Source organism: Patiria miniata, unplaced genomic scaffold (assembly GCF_015706575.1).
Source record: "Patiria miniata isolate m_02_andy unplaced genomic scaffold, ASM1570657v1 HiC_scaffold_11, whole genome shotgun sequence".
Taxonomy (NCBI): Eukaryota; Metazoa; Echinodermata; class Asteroidea; order Valvatida; family Asterinidae; genus Patiria; species Patiria miniata.
Genome location: NW_024037049.1, coordinates 2,437,124 through 2,454,732, shown reverse-complemented (window position 1 = coordinate 2,454,732; position 17,609 = coordinate 2,437,124). Strand labels below are relative to the sequence as shown.

Here is a 17,609-nt window from a genome sequence, read left to right as displayed (position 1 = left end):
TACATGTCATGCATGTAGTGTAACCAGGGGTGGTATTGAGGGGTGTCACCTCGTCAAAACTACCCCCAAACTTTGTGTTTTATAGAAAATGTTTTTTGTAGTCGTGTGTTTGAAGTAGAGATTATTCTGTGGGCACTATACTGTATGAAAATTAGGTATGTTGTTTAAATATGAAAAAGCAAACCCTTACAGTTAAAATGTTGTTGGAACCATCTGTCAAGGGTTTAGAATTTATCTCAAAAGATTCCAGCACTTTTGGTAATCTTTGGACTAAATTGCTCTAGCTAAATTCTAGCGTATTCCCTTTGTGTGTCTATGAGTATACATGTACATGTGAGTTTGTTTCTGCATTCAATAGGGAATGTTGAACAATACAAACAATACAAACAAAAGAGGGATAATAGGGGGTCCCCAATTGCAGGCAAATACTCACTGTGTGTGCGTGTATGTTTTGGTTAGGTTCACTCTTGTCAGCACGATAACTTGAGAAATACTTTACTTAGGAACTTGAAATTTGATTTGTGGGTTGTTCTTGGTAGTCTTAAGCATATTGCCTTTGGGGCGGACAGGTCAAAGTTCAAGGTCACTATTGCTAAAACAATAGAAATCTTCCATTTTGGTTAGGTACACTGACAAGTGTCGCACTTAGTGACTGTATAAAAACTGTCAGCATGCCAGGGGATTGCACAAGTTTCACTTGCATTATTCGTTTTAACTACAAGTGTTGCTAGATTTTTATTTGTGTTTTTCTATTTTGTAGGTGATCCTTGTTTCATATATGGAAGACCAAGATATGAGCCAGACACGTGTGTATGTCACCCTGAATGGCGGTGAAACATTTGATGAATCCATTCTTCCTTTTTATCTTGATGGGGCAATTGTTTTCCACAGCACAGCTACTAATATGCTACTAGCGCATTCACCATATCAGCAGGTGGGTTATGCTGTGTATTCATTACTGTACTTGATCGCCATAGGGCTCTCTTATGACCCAGCCTATATCTGGGTACAAGAAAGTTAGTGTCGCGATTGTAGTTGGCAAAGATCGTACAGTGTGTCGCGTAGTAGGACACAATTCAAAGCTGTGATGGATGGCAACAAATGTGAGAAAAATGTGGAGCCTAACCAGTGCTCGGTCGGCACTATTATGACAACCGTACACGGCAGAGGTATTAACTATTATGCCATTTGATTAAGAATTTGCAGTTATTTTACATAAAAGTAAGCCCTATTGTTAAGTTTGCAATGCACATTGTTGTTGTAAATCAAATGCTTGCCTTCTGCAATGGTGGCCTATCACTGGGAAACTGATGGTCATGTGGTTCTTTCACGTTGTGTAATTGGAACCTTTTGGCTGCCCACAGTCACTCTTTGATAGATATTTGCAAAGGAGTTTTCATCACTGGTTATTTTTATTAGAATTGTATGTGTAAAGGCTATGGAATTACCAGTAATAACAGATGCCTTTTATTTCAGTATCTCTGTTTGTTTTAATAAAAAAATCTAGATGCCCATTTGAAAGGTTTTATCACATATACCATAAAAAACTGAAGGATTCTAGGTAACTATGCATTACTGCTGTACTTCAAAGAGAAACAGGTGCATGGAATTGAAAGAGTGTGGATATGGCTGAAAGGGGAAAAATTATGAAATCTTCAAAACTGCAAGCATCTTAACCTCAAATCTGGTATCAAATTAAAGGGGACAACAAGACCTTTCATTTGAGTGGTGTGACAGTGAGATAGAAGATGGTTAAAGCTATAGTCCATCATTTGCAACTATCCCAAAAAGTAACTGACATAATTATTGTTGAACAAGATACTTGGTTGAAAGATAGTAAGGGGACTAAACTCCCTGTGAAATTATTCTTTCTGGCAAGCTGTCATTTTGAAGAAATCAACGAAAGAAGGCATTTCCAACGGTGCTTCTTAAGTTGCACAATTGGAAATTTCCATTAGTAGTTCATTTTTTTTATTTGGCGAAGCGTGCGCAAGCTTTGGCACGACGTACACGTGCGCGCGGTTGCTATAATTCGTCAGATCAGTGCGTGACATCGCGTAGCTGCAATCTACTCAGTGTCTCGGATGCTGAATTCAGGCCCAATCCAAAACATGATTCAGCAACTTTTGATTTGAAATCGAGATCCTAGAATGCTGTTTTTCTCGGAATATACAGCTGAAGCTGAGCTGAAATTTCATCGGGATAGTTGTTAAGCACCCTTCTTTAGATTTTGAGCACTTTTGTTGCTTCAAACGAACAAAATGCAGAAATTACAAATGATGACTAAACCTTTAAGTCTATGTTTTGTCAAAAAAAATGATTTTGTTTTGGCTTAAATTATGGGGGTTAGGTAGTCATTTTGGCATCCTGTTTTTACCTGCAGAATGCAGGTAAAAAGAGATTTTGTTTTTAGTGCAGAGAGAAAGGTTAATAATCTTAGCGAAAATTGTTTTTGTTTGTTAGTTTCTTATATGTTTTAACTTGTACTAAAGATGGGTGGACAAACTGTTACGGGAGTTACCAAAATATATCTCTCTGAAAATTTTATAATTAATTATATTTTAATAATTGGAATGGTGGCAGGAGTCTTAGGGAGCGAGGGATCAAAAAATACATTAACCGTTTGCAGGCATGTGCAGGCCAGGAACGCAATCTTTTGTTCTAGCTACCTCCCGTTTGCACGGCCTCCTCAGTTCTGCACTCTTTGGTATACAACAAAAGGCCCCCTGTGCACACAGGAAGAACTCAGCAGCACTATAGTAAAATTATGCAAAGAAAATGTGTTTAGTCCTCGCTAAAGGAATGGTACTTTCTAGCACCATGGATTGGGAAAACAGTCCTTGTCAAGCAGCACCATCGGGAAAAATTAACTGTAGTGTAAAAACCTTGGAGATTCAATCCAGTCGCAAGATCCTTCGCGGAACAATCCCAAGAAACCAAACTGCCTTTTTGTTTAGCTGAACATGATGTCCATTATTGAATCCTGACCCAATTTCAATTTAACCATTTCTGTTTAAAAATCATGATAAAAAATTGGTTTGAAAGAGTGTTCAAAGTGGGAGTAAAGTGATTTTTTTCTCCGTTTTTTGTTAATTACACAAATACAAAGGAATGTCCACAGTATGTACATACATGTATGTAAGGTGAGGCTATGAGTTTGTTTCTGCATTGAATAGGGGACATTGAACAAAAGAGGACAATAGGGTTCACAATTCCCGAAGGGCCACAATTGCAAACAGGTACACAAGTACAAACAAAAGAGGGACATGGGGGGTCTACGATATTCACACTTGTCTGTGTGTGTGTAGGACTACGTGCTATAGTTCACAAGTTGATCATCTGTGAAGCAGACGACAGGCGGCAAAACCACTTCCCTTGCAAAATTAGCAAAAAATCTGTATTAAAGAACAGTAGTACATGTACATGTACTCTGTTTTGGCAGCATGGGAGTTGATACTCCGGACTGTATTTAAGTGTACATGTTTTGATTATTGGCCTACATGTAAATCCAAGATATCAACTTTGAGTGGCAAAAACCATACTTAAGCTGTATTCCTGTTGGACTTTGCTTCTGCAGCCTCGCGGAAACTTACCATGAGGTAGCAGACCAGTAAATAAACTTCCATAGACCCCAATGGTAAATGCTCCCACTTCAAAAATTCGGGAAAAATACTCACAACTCTCCAAGGTGTTCGAGACACACATCAAATTAAAGCTTATTTCATCATCTTTCATTTTCTTTTCAATTTTTGGGGGGTCAACTGATGACTTTTAGGAGAAATTTCCATCTGAAGATGATCACCGCTGAAAAAAGTCCTGAAGCCCATCGCCATTTTGAAAAACGATGCCTACACTCCATTGCAAAGTAGAGCGCTTTTAGGGTCCAAATTACATCAAAATTACACAGAACTGCAAGCTCCAAGTCCTGTGCACGGTTTCCACCCATATTTTTTACAAACCCTCAAGTTCATGGCCCACAGCATGCTCAAATACCGAAGATTTTGAGGGCATGCAAATCGTGATTTGGCCGGCGCAGGCAATTTCGGACCGATTTACTGGTCTGCACCCATGACTTACTGTCAACATTTGGACATTTTTTACATTGTGCTGGCGGAATGTCACACATTGAGGGCACTGTGCACAATACCCTTTGAGCTCAGCGGCTATCGAAGTGGGTGACATGACTTACTTTTTGCGTGCTAAAACTAGTCAGCTACTTGATTGACTGATGGAACGCATAGCAATGATATTTGGGGAAAATGGCTTCTTCATCTGTCCCGGTGAATTTGAGATGCTGCATAGGTCCTTCCCTTGTTTGTGCTGACTGAAAATCCTCCATTTTTCATCTGCCTTCACTAACATTTTCACTTACATCTTTCCCAATCAAACTTCTCACAAAATGATCAAATCTGCCATGATTGTGAGGAGCAAACGGACTACAAGTGTTTCATTTTATTGATCGGGTTTTGTTTGTTGTACAGCATTGAGGAAGAAAGTCCACTCGTGGCGGTTATTATATAATTACTAAGTTCTCTTGAGGTTCAATTAAATATGTTAAATCAAAGTTTGATTTATTCAATTGATTTATTCTGGCGTTCAATAATTGTCACTTCATTGGTTTTCACTGGTTCACTTGGTTAAGTTGATTCACTTTAACATTGGTACTTTTCACTTGATTCACGTAAAAATTGGAAAAAATAAACACAAAGGAATATAATAAGCACAATGCATAAAGTGCATACATGTACATGTATATGTAAATTGGACATACAAGTGGAATACATGTATGTAGTTAACATGTGGAATAATTAGACATGTTGCTTCTAATTAGACATGTTGCTTCTAAAAAAATGCCAGGTTTATAATAAACAAGAAGAGGATTTACCATATTGTAAAGCCCAGGATTAAACCCAAATTATCCAAATCCATTATTCACAAGGGGTATAAACATAAATTACTACATGAGGTGCAGTGAACATGTGTCGTTGATGATACATCACTGCACAAACACATTTATACAAAACTGGTTTTATCGAGCAATTATTGATCCTCAAAACATTACAAATAACATCATTCAATGACTCAAAATTACCTCACAATTATTACATGAACTATAAAATATATAGTAATCAAATAACCTCTGTCCCTAGGTCAAGTTTTGGGGGAGAACCTCAATTCTTTGGAGTCGAAAATAACGATTCACAAAATGTGACCAGACAAGGATATGTATGGCGCGCACACACACAACAGACCACCAAGTGACAACCATTTACAAGGCACAACTGCCGTCACACCACTTATAGGTGAAGATTGAAGTAACATCATGATGACATCACATGTCATGTGAAGTAACATTGAAAGTGCATAATTTAATGTCTATGGAACTACACATCTGATCTGGATAAAACTTGAATATCTACAAAAGGTACTTCCTTTACAAAAATCAAAACACAATCATTTTTTTCTCCAAAACCGACACAGCTCTGTGTTTGTCATTGAAGACCTCAACGTTGTTAGTGATCCATCGTTTGCTCTTTCATTAGGCATAAGAAATTCATTGAATCACCAGGATATCCAGTCACGGCAGCACGAGGAAGGAAATTGTTACTGTCCTTGCTGAGCCTGTTGAAATCACAGAGAAGTTCAGGTACCGGTACCTTGGTTGCGACATCGAGCCCACATGCCATTCTTCTACTGACATCCTTAGACGAATATGACTTGCCTCCTCAGATTTAACACCAGAGAATTATTGCACTTCACCCGCTGTGGTCTGTCTGTAAGAAAGCTACCAGTATGATCAAGATTAAGTAATTTTTGCATTAACATGTGAGAAACAATGGTGTTAAAAGTGCTGGAAAAGTCTATAAAAATTGAGCTTAACACATGACTTAAGAATATCAAAATGATTGTACAAATTTGTGCAGATAAGTAATCAGTGCATCCTCCACTCCTCTGTGTCTCTGATAAGCAGACCGATGAGAGTCAAATTGGGTAACTTAACTACACAACGTTCTTAGTATGAACCTTTCCAGACATTTTATTACATTTGAGGTCAAGGATATGGGACGAAAATCATTTAACACTTTTGGATTCTTAACCTTGGGCACTGAAGTAATAAAAGAAAATTTCCAACACTGTGGGATGTCCCCACTATTCAAAATCATTGATGAAAACATGTTAAGCAGCAGGGTTGGCCACACAGCTTGAGGACTTTATTAATGGAGATACCATGTGGGCCACAGGCTTTGTTGGTTTCAGTCCTTGCAAAGATGTTGTGGACTTCATGAGTGTTCACAACAAGACAGTCGTCTAATAGTACCGCATCATGTCTTTTGATTTTTGTGTGTACATGTACTTCCATGTATTAATGTACTTTTTTTCACTTAAACGCAACAGCTTACCTGTTTAACATTGTTAGAAATAAAATATATTTCAATAAAATACAGATAATAAGCTTCAAAATGATAAATGTTTCGTTTGTGCCTTTTTTTTTTTTTTTAAGTTTTGGCACTGAGGTTTATGATTTTTTGACTTGCCCAAATGTTAAAATTATTTGATCAAATTTAATAGCTAGTTTGCAGTTTTTCCTTTTCTTTGTTTGTCTGCAGTGCAGGGGTATGTCTTGAAAAGCATGTTCCTTCACTTGTGTGAATTTTTTTCTTTCTAAGTTTAATCTGTGCCATTAAAAGTTATACATTTTAACTAACAGAACCCATTTTTATAGCTGACCATGGAATGCCATAGGAAACTATTGAACTGTAATCCTTACTATAATTCCAGGAATCTGTGTGTGTGTGTGTCTGTCTGTCTGTATGTCGATTATCTCCAGAACCGGGCGCCGTATGAAGTTGAAAATCGGCGGGTATATTGTTCGGGACAACAGAATGTGCAGTGTCAAGTTTGAAGTTGTTTGGATGAGCGGTTCTCGAAAAAGCTGCAAAAAAAGCAGCATTTTCTGAAGGCAAACGTGGCAATATATAGCTTAGAACATAACACCACGCACTGCCGTTCTTTTAAATTGTTTACGTCTTGTAAAGCTAAAGCGCGCGTGCTCGATATGACGCTAACAATGCAAATAGGACGGGCACGCGCACGTGCATTGTAGGGCGATACCATTGTCCAGTATGGGTGAATAGCACTGCATGCCATGTTTCCATATGTACATGTACATGTACGTGAGTGGCTGCACGGGCACATGCATTTTGCAGTTGACTGAGCAACAGACGGCCGACTGAGCAGCCGTTACTGTAGGGCGATACCATATTGTCCAATTTCAGAACCATTCTGTTTTTCAGAACCAATCTCTTAGTTGAGAAATTATTCGCACATGGTGTTTCCGCAAACCTTTCATCATTTAGTAGTTCCACCATGCAAAGCCTCAAATCTTACTCATATTGTCCAGTAAGGGTACATCAGTGCCAGTGGATGACGACATGCGTGCGTTTAACTTGCGAGTGTGCGTTGAACCTGTGGAAGCACCATTGAATCATATGCGTTGTTTGCTTGAGCTGCAGTTCCCAACTGCCCCTTCCGAACAGGCACATTTTCGACTGGCCCTGCACTAGTAGTGATAATTACAGATTACCCACAGGCATTCAAATACAAATGAAATGTTAATAATTGAAATAAAGACTGAAACATTATTTTTACTGTCAGATTTTGTGTTTTGAATATGAGTCAACTTTTTTTCCGAAACATTGATGACGATTTTTGTATGTTTTCCTTTGCAAGTTCTCGTTCATTCACGGAGGTGGGAAAACGTCCATGTTTCATTGTACTCAATGGGTATTTATCATTTGTAGAACAGTATAAATGATCAGTGGTGGACAGCCGAGTGATCTTGTGATTGAAATAGACATAACTTGGGAATAGAGTATGCAAATTACGTGAAATTTTCAATATTAATAGTCAATAAGATGTACTTCGTCCATACATTGTTTTGTGAAATGGAGCGAGCAAAATAATATTGGAAATATTTTTCAAATCTATCACTTTCTTTTTGACTCATATTGTATGTAAAAGAGCTTCTTATGTTCATCGCAAAAATCTGCAATGTGTTTTTCAAATTGCCCACAGAGGGTTGCCCCTTGCAATCCCTTGCATTCTACAATATGTACAGTCGACTTTCGTTAGTACAAACTCTGTTAATACAAAATTCTGGTTGTAACAAACATAACGCCTTGGTCTCGACTGTGCATTATGTGCACAATGGGACTGATGTTCCTCTTAATACAAAATTCTGATATAACAAACAATTTGGCTAGGTCTGAACGAGTTTTTTATAACGAGACTCGACTGTAGTTGTACACTTGCTTGAAGATCTTTGATTATAATTTTTCTTTATGAATTCATCCTGACACATACTAGCAATGCTTGAATCATTAATGTTTTTTATGCTGTATTGTCAGTTCAAACTGTGGGTGTCGGATGATTTTGGAATACATTGGAGAGATGTGCAGAGTAATGTGATGTCTTACTCATGGGGAACCAAAGAAATGGAGCCAGGTGCTTTATTTGTGCTTGTATCATCGGGGACTGACAAGGACAAAACAGGTAAATGAAAAGCAATATTGAAATTTGTTAAATTGTTAATATTCAGCACCAGATGGTTTGGGGTAATTAGTTTGGTTAATACGCAGCAAACAGATGCTAATCTATGCAGTCATATACATGAACATGTGCATACTTACTTGTATGTACATGGATCGTACAATGCTAGTAAGCCTGCATGAATGAAGATTAACATTTCAATTGGTTCAGTTTGAAGACTCTCTGAAAGGCAAAGTAATATTAAACTTGAGGTTTGGCATTTGTTTTTGTGACAAATGTAAAGTGATGGGGATGACACTTTATGATTGCACATTGTTTCAGTTCAGTTTTGAATGTTAAAACAGCAGAAAATATGAATTTGGATTAAATTATCAGTTTTAGCATTTAATCATGTGACCAAAGGCAGAGAAAGGACAACTTTTTATTTTTATTTACATAAATGTTTGTATGTATTTATTGTGTACACTGAGCAAAACTTTAGAAAAATGGTTTTAAAACAACACTAGATTTATGTTTGTGGACAAACACAGGGCTGTTTCAGTAACTTTTTGTGACGTGACATGTAAAGTTTCAAGTATACATTTATGTTACACCAAGGGAGGATGTGTAGTTCTGTTTATAATAAATGGTGGCATATACTATGTGATTACATTCTCATAGGGTTTTGAATTATGACGTCACATGTCACGTGATGACGTCATGATGACGTCATGATGACGTCACATCAACTTTCATCTATAACTATAATATTATGGTAAAGAACAACTTAGCCAGAGCATACATCATTGAAAGCAAGTTCACATCTTTCACCAATTTTGAATTACAAGGCACTTCCGGATTCAACAGGAAGAAAGGGTCACGTAATTTTGCACATTATATAAAAAATGAAGACCATCGATAATTCTATCAATTCCTGTGACCCTAATCCTTCCGGTTGAAACCGGAAGTGCCTTGTACTTTAAAATTTGTAAAATATGTGAACTTGTTTTCAATGATGTATGCTTTGGCTATAAAAGTTGTTTTTTACAAAAACTAACGGTGACGTCATAAAATGTTAAAGCGCCATCTAGCAGCAGATTGTTATAGATGATTAGAGACGTGTCGTGTCTGCATGTGGCAGATAGCCAGTCTATTAGAGTATGTCAAAGGTCAACTCATGTAAGAGTTTCTGTGCGCGGAGCCATGTTTAATAAACGTGTGTCATGAAGTTGTAGGCCAAACCGAGCTGGAGCTGTTGTGGTGCTATCTGCGTCCCAAGTTGTTTAAATACGAATCCCCTCCAAGAATATAACATTGGCGACGAGAGTAAACAATGGAGAAAACCGTGAGTCCCACCTTCGACTGCTTTTCAGAGCCGGCAACCCTTCGTCCGTGTTGGGAAAGGTGGCTTATGTCGTTCAAACTGTACGCGGACGGTAAGGGCCACATCGTTGGATCTGCCACCGCACCCGAGGTAAAGCAAAGACGACGGGCGTTGCTGCTCCACCTTGCGGGCCCAGACGTGCAGGAAATTTTTCAAACCTTGCCGAACACGGGTGACCCTGCCGACTATGACGCTGCAAAAAAAGCGCTGAATGCCTACTTTGTTCCCCGGAAGAACGCAGCATTTCATCAGTTGTCACAGAAGGAAGGAGAGACTGTGCTACAATTTGTAACCAGACTTCGGAGGGTGGCCAGGGATTGCGATTTTGGAGGGGAAAAGGACAATCAGATCAGGGATGCTGTGTTGAGTAAGTGCAAATCCGATTATGTTAGATGCAAACTGTTGGAAACTGGGGCTGAACTGACACTGGATAAGGCACTGCAAATAGCTGATAAATATGAAAAGGTGGAAGGATAAATGGCTGCACTGTCTGGCAAAAGCAAAGACCCTAAATCTGACTCTGTCAACCGTGTGTCAGACAAGAAACAGAAATCCTGTGACAAGCAGTACAAGCCCAAAACGGAAACCAAACACTCAAGGTCACCACAATCACAAACGGGAAATCAGCGTACAAAACCTGAACCGACCCCCAAAGGTGCTTGCTACAGATGTGGTCGAACCGGACATTTCAACCGTGACTCGAACTGTCCCGCGAGGGGTCAGACATGCCAAAAATGTTCTGGCAGGGACCACTTCGCGAAGATGTGCAAAACAAAAACCAAGCCCAGAGTCAACCAAGTGGGTGAGGAACACAATGACCCCAAGGCTTCACAAGATTACGCCTTCCTCATCCGAGAGGGACCACATTCGAACATGTTGAAGATCAAGGTGGGCGGAGTCGACCTTAACATGCTGAATGACTCGGGAGCCACGAGCAATATCATCAACGAGCAGACTTGGGACTTACTTAAACGGAACAAAATTCAGTGTGAATCCCACCAGACAGAAAGCTGTGGGCGTATGGCGCAGACCGTCCCTGTCACTCAAGGGTACGTTCGAGTGCGAAGTGCAGGTATCAGGCAGATCTACCCGAGCCGAATTCATCGTCATCAAAGGAAAAGGAGTACCGTTACTTGGCAAAGACACAGCAATGAAACTGGGCGTACTCCAAATTGGAATCAATGCTGTAAGCGGCCACGCCGGGACTATAGATGAGGTCAAAGTTGACAGGTGTGCTAAGAGCAGCTCAGCTATGAGTGGTGACAAGGCCAAGCAGTACCAGCAGCAGTTTCCTGGGGTGTTCGGAGGCGTGGGTAAGCTGAAAACTGAGCAAGTTAAGCTCCACATCGACACCTCAGTTACGCCAGTTGTACAGCCCCTTAGGCGAACGTCATTCAGTTCGCGCAGTAGAGTAGAACAAAAAATACGCGAACTAGAGCGCCTTGACATAATCAAAGCCTTTGATGGCCCGACACCTTGGGTCAACCCTGTTGTTGTGGTACCGAAACCGAACGGCGACACGGCGATGTGTGTATGAAGCGATCTTACGCGGCCGTCATCCAATTCTTACTGTGGAAGAACTTTTGCAAAGCATGAACGGCTCAAAGGGGATATCACCAGTTGGAATTCGCCCTGGAGTAGCGAGGGATCACGACGTTTGTCACGTATTGCGGTCTATATCAGTACAAACGACTTCTGTTCGGAGTAAGTTCTGCGAGCAAACAGTACCAGTACATGATCGCAAAAGCGCTAGCAGGTCTTGAAGGCGTAGAAAATATCTCAGACGACATAATTGTACATGGCCCTGACCAAAATACCCATGACAGTAGAGTACTGGCAGTGTTGCGCAGATTGCAGGAGCTAGGTCTTACCCTGAATGCTGAGAAGTGCCAATTCAACATGAGCCGGCTAGTATTCACAGGGATCCTGTTGTCCAAGAAGGGCATTGGTCCCATGCAAGAACGCGCCAGAGCCGTATCCGAATTTAGAGTGCTCGAGAATGTATCAGAGGTTCGGAGTTTTCTCGGCCTAGTTGGGTTCAGTAGTAGATTCATACCCAACTTCGCTACTCTGTCCAACCCGCTTCGCAAACTGACCCGAAAAGGCGTTCCATTTCAATTTCGGTCACACCAGAAAGCAGCCTTCAACGCGCTTAAGGAGAGCCTAGCAAAGGCAACCACATTGCGTACTATGATAAAACGGCACCGACAAAGGTGATAGGTGTTGCGAGCCCAGTCGGCCTGGGTGCAGTATTAGTTCAGGAACAGCGTGACGGTTTGGTTCCAATCTGCTATGCGAGCCGCAGCCTGACCGATTGGTCAGAGAAGATATTCGCAAACAGAAAAGGAAGCGCTGTCGTTAATTTGGGCCTGCGAAAGATTCCATACCTATATCTACGGATGCAACTTTGAGCTTTTAACTGACCACAAGCCACTCGAGGCCATATATGGACCCCGTTCCAAACCGTGTGCCCGAATTGAACGCTGGGTGCTACGCTTACAACCGTGCAATTACAAAGTTGTGTACCTCCCCGGACTCGAGAATATTGCTGATGCCCTGTCACGTCTCTCAAGTGGCAAGGGCAAACCGGAACATGCCCATGGCGCGGATGAATATGTTCGTTTCGTAGCCGTATCTGTGACGCCGCGTGCCATGACCATGAGGCAAGTCGAAAACGCGTCTGCCGAAGACGGTGAACTTGCAAACGTGAGAGAAGCAATTCGCACTGGAAAGTTCGAAAACTGTGAGCTCAAGCAAACGGTGAGGTGGAGCGACAGAATGACTCGATCATGAAACTGCAGCAAGCTGCAGGTCAGGACTGGAGTAAAGAACTGCGCAAATGCGCAACTGAACACCCCGCCACAAGGAAAACTCCTGCTGAGCTACTTTTCAACCGGAAAATCTGCGGCAAACTACCAGCATTCAACCCAGACGATCACACTGACTTGGAGGTTTGTGACCATGATGCTGAAAGCAAAGGAAAAGCCAAACTGTACGTGGATACACGCCGAAATGCAAAATACTCTGATGTGCAGATTGGCAACCAAGTCCTTGTGAGGCAGGAGAAGATCTACTCCCTTCATTCCCGACCCATTCACCGTTGTGAGTAAAACCGGCAAAAGTGTGGTTGTTGCATCCCCGGAGCAAGGGCGGATCCAGAACACAATTTTTTGGGGGGCCAAAAAAAATTTTGGTCCCCCCAAAAAGTGGGTCTAAAAAATTACGGCGTGGGGTTTGGGGCCCGCGAGGGCCCCGAAAATTTTTTGGATTCTAGATGCTCTGTGGTGCGATCCGGGCAATTTCTGACCACTTTAACCAATTTTTTTGATGAAAAGATGGTGGTGTACTCATTGCCTGCCTTTATTGCGATGTCACATTAAAAAAAAAAAAATTGGTTTCGTTTTTTTTGGGGGGGGCCATGGCCCCCTTTGGCCCCCCCCCCCTGGATCCGCCCTTGCCCCGGAGGGAGCCCAGTACTCCCGAAACACCAGCCATGTTCAGAAGTTCACGCAGAGTGCAAGTGACACAGGCATAAACACTGCCAGTGAACCTCCCATAGCGGACAGCGGTGGGAACACCATGGACCAGGCAATAAGTCCCCCAAAGACTGTAACTGATACCCCACCCGCTGTGACCCCACCAAAGGAGCTGCCCAGTCCATGTGCGGGCAGACCCAAGAGACAGTGTGGCATGCATCCTAAGTATAAGGTCTACATCACTCTACTTACCTGTAGAGCAAATACTACCTATGCATTGTTCCCTATGCCGGCAGGCAATTTGCTAAGAGTTTTACACACAATAGGGCCCTCAAGTGTCCTACCCTCGACGCCCTGTGACATGCGCACTACGTTAGCGTCCTCTTTTTCTCTTAGCCGCAGACGAGGTATATTGTGAAATTTCAATCGACCTGAATTACACTGTTTTATTTATGCCTCTTTGCTGTGAGAAAACTATTTATAAGAAATAAAGAGAAAGTGTTTATTGTAGAGTTATTATAGTGAGTTATTCTAAGTGAAGTGAAGTAAGAAATGAGTAAATCTAGGAAGTTGGGGAGGACTGGGTGTGTCGATAATGGAGGGACGTACATCCCACCAGACAAGCCCGAGTTCTCGGGGGGACTGCACTGGTGATGGTACGTCACCGTGGCAGCAGTCCTCTAGTCAGCCCCTTCAGCCACTGCCGGCTGTCGGAGCTGACGGACCCCTTGACCAAGCGGGGGGCCGTACAACCCCACCGTCTTCGGTCAATATTCACGGGTCCGCCCAGCTGAAGGGGAAATGCACCGGCAAGACAAGGAAATTGTCTGAAGCCAGGGCAGTACCCAAAAAGGGACGTGTGGCAAAAGGTGGCCCCGCTACGGGGCGCACTGTGCCCGTCCCTGGCCCGTCTACGGGCCACACACAGCCAGAGGAAGTACTCCTCCATGGCTCAGTGCACCCAGGCCCACCCAGCCCCGTGATTACCATTATGTCTGGGGATGGGCTTTTATACGGCCGGCTTGACCGTGCAGCACCCGCCTATTGTTACCAGGGCGGGGGCACTGTCGGCCGCCCGGGCTATTGATCCCATAGGGGTATTGATCGCATAGCCGACTCCCTGGGATTCCCCCGGGGCGTTAACGCCAAGGGCGTTAACGCTACGCTCTGAGGGCCATGCCTCTACATCGGATTTATCCGTTGTTCGGGCATCCCCGTGTCCCCGCAATCCTCGGAAACTACTTGGAGCCGATCTTCAAAAAAGAAAAAAGCGAAAAAGAACTGTCGTCCTCGCCGTTCTTCGACGAGTTCTAGCGGGTCATCCGGTCGATCACACCGTGGGAAACGCCACAAGGGCGGCGACCCAATTTCGCGCAATGATTTTTTGGAGGCTTTTCACTCCCTCGCGGCCTCATTGTCGGGCTGACAGGGGGACTTGGGATTCGGCCCAGTTGACTCACACACTGGCCACTACGGTCACAGCTGGATGACTCCGGGCCAAAGGGACATACCACACATGGTTAGCTGTGTGCCGGAGTCCCCTCCAGAATTACAGCCCCCACCCGCCCGTCATCACGGCCGTGGTGGGGTGACTACAGACCAGCGGACAATGCCGCGTACGGAGAGCCGTGCACCGGCATCCCCGCACGGTATTAGTTTACACCCATCGGCATCATTAGAGTCCAAGCGGGGCTCGATACTGGGACACCATGACGGCGCTGCTTCACCCCCGAGGCCTGGTTCCCATTCCCCAGTGACAACTCGCCCCCCGTACTCTGACAACTCGGCGGACGAGAGCGAACTGACCTGCACCATGCAACGCCTATTGGTGGCTGAGACCGAACTCCGCTTGGTTCAACGGGATATGATCAGGGTCCTGAATCTCCCTGCTGGTACCGATCCTCCTCCTCCTGAGCGTCAGTCGTTCAAGAAGAGATCAGGACCGACGGCAGAACCGGTCCGGGCTTCTCCCACAATGCCGCTGGACCGTGTGTGCGTTTACCACATAGACGGAATAATGCACGCAAAGACATGGAGTGCCTACGCTAAGCGCGTGGACTCTTATTATCATTTTCCCCCAGGGGATTTTGAGAAATATTTCTCAGGAGTTCTTGGGGTCCTGGGTGCAGGTGACTTCCAACCGGTGGGTCCTCGAACCGATCAGCAGCGGTTTACGAGGACCCCCTGTCGGACATGCTTATTCGGACAACGCCCGTACCGCCTGACACAGCAAAACGCCGCTCCCTCGAGGAGGAGATCGACACCCTCCTTCTAAAGAGAGCAGTTCGTGTTGTCCCCCAAGGGGGGACCCGGGCGGGTTTCATGTCAACCTTCTTCTTGGACCCCATGAAGGAGGCCGGCGTGTGGCATCCAATACTGAACTTAAAACCCCTCAACAGGTTCAAACGTTACGGACCATTCTCGAATCAATCATAACGCCAGCGTGGGCGGCCAGTATAGACCTGAAGGACGCGTACTTTCACGTACCGATAATGCCGGAGCACCGCAAATTCCTACGTTTCCAATACAAAAATATACTGTACGAATTTGTGGTGCTCCCGTTCGGGCTGTCCACTTCTCCGCGGGTGTTCACCCGGATCGTGAAGATGATCGGGGCGGCACTGCGGCGACGAGGGATCATGATATTCATGTACCTCGACGATTGGCTTAGTAGTGGGTCGTTCTCGGGGGGAGACGGAAGCGGCGCTCCAACTAATGTGGCACCTTGCTTCCGACCTTGGATTTCTCATCAACACCAAGAAATACCATCCAGTCCCCTCGCAGGTTCCCACCTTTCTAGGTGCATCCCTCGATCTTTGCAGGGGACTGGCCCGCCCATCGGAGGACCGCCTGCTGAACCTTCGGCAGTGTGTGTCCCTCTTCCTCCTGACGGAAGTGGCTCCAGCCCGAGCCTGGCTCAGGCTTTTGGGCCTTATGGCCTGTTTGGTGGACTTAGTAGATTTTTGCAGGTTGAGATGAGGCCAATTCAACTTCACCTGCTTTCTTTCTACAAACCCCGTTGGCACCCGATCAACCATCTGGTGCCCACTACGTCTTGGCTAGTCCCCCACCTTTGTTGGTGGCTAGTCGAGGCCTACATAACGCAGGGCCGCGTTTTCCGCCCGCCCCGCCCGTCGGTACTTATCACGACCACACGTCAGGGTACGGCAGGGGGACTACCCTCCACCCGCGTGTTGTAAATTCCAAACCTGCACTACTAGTTGTAGCTTGACTTGTGCATGTATGCAAATCCATAATCCATGAAGGTCAGACAGATGCATGTTGTTGATCATATGAGGGTTTTTTAAATTCGCCTAAAGTTTAATATTTCTGCTTGGATTTAAAGTTAAAGATGTTTGTTAGTTGCTGTGATTATTGGGCAGTGGAAATTGTAATAGTTAATCGTTTGCATGTCACCCATTATTCAAGAAAACCAAAGTTTCTTTTTGAAGGGGAGGGATGTCGTGTCTGCATGTGACAGATAGCCAGCCTATTAGAGTATGTCAAAGGTCAACTCGTGTAAGAGTTTCTGTGCGCGGAGCCATGTTGAATAAACGTGTGTCATGAAGTTGTAAGCCAAACCGAGCTGGAGCTGTTGTGGTGCTATCTGCGTCCAAGTTGTTTAAATACGAATCCCCTCCAAGAATATAACAAGACGGAAATTGATGTGACGTCATCATGACATCACTTGACATGTGACGTCATAATTCAAAGCCCTATGAGAATGTCATCACATATTTATATTCCACCATTTATTATAAACAGAACTACACATCTTTTCTGGATGGAACTTAAACTTGAAACTTTACATGTCACATAATATGTCACAAAAAAGTTTCCGAAATAGCCCTGTGTTTGTCCATAAACATAAGTCTAGTTAATAATTATTATGGTAGCAAGTGACTTACAACCTAATGATGTAACAGTCTGAAAAAAATTCCATCAATGCACAGTATAGGAAACTTTAACATGAACAGTATGTAAAGTTTTGCAATTTCCTTTTTTGTAACGTCAGTTACCGATAAAAAATTTAGTGTCAAACCGGCAGAAATGTATTTTGTTGGACATTTTTCTCGTAGTTTAGACACTTGATTTCAATGTTGGCAATTTATATTGAGCATTGGTTGTTTCAGGTTCAGGAACTCGTAAGCTTTTGAGGTCAACTGACTATGGAAAGACTTTCCTTGGTGAGTATGTATCTGAAACTTCGTAACTCAGTT

At 43.4% G+C, this 17,609-nt stretch overlaps 1 protein-coding gene across 1 annotated transcript in view; it reads left to right on the top strand.

Annotated features, from left to right (window-relative positions):
• The window catches only part of LOC119741705 (sortilin-like), an 80,657-nt gene that overhangs the window by 35,529 nt on the left and 27,519 nt on the right, over positions 1 to 17,609 (top strand). The window contains exons 5-7 of the mRNA XM_038217568.1: positions 761 to 934; positions 8,409 to 8,553; positions 17,523 to 17,576. Coding sequence (XP_038073496.1) covers positions 761 to 934; positions 8,409 to 8,553; positions 17,523 to 17,576 — 373 coding nt within the window. The remainder of the gene's footprint in view (positions 1 to 760; positions 935 to 8,408; positions 8,554 to 17,522; positions 17,577 to 17,609) is intronic.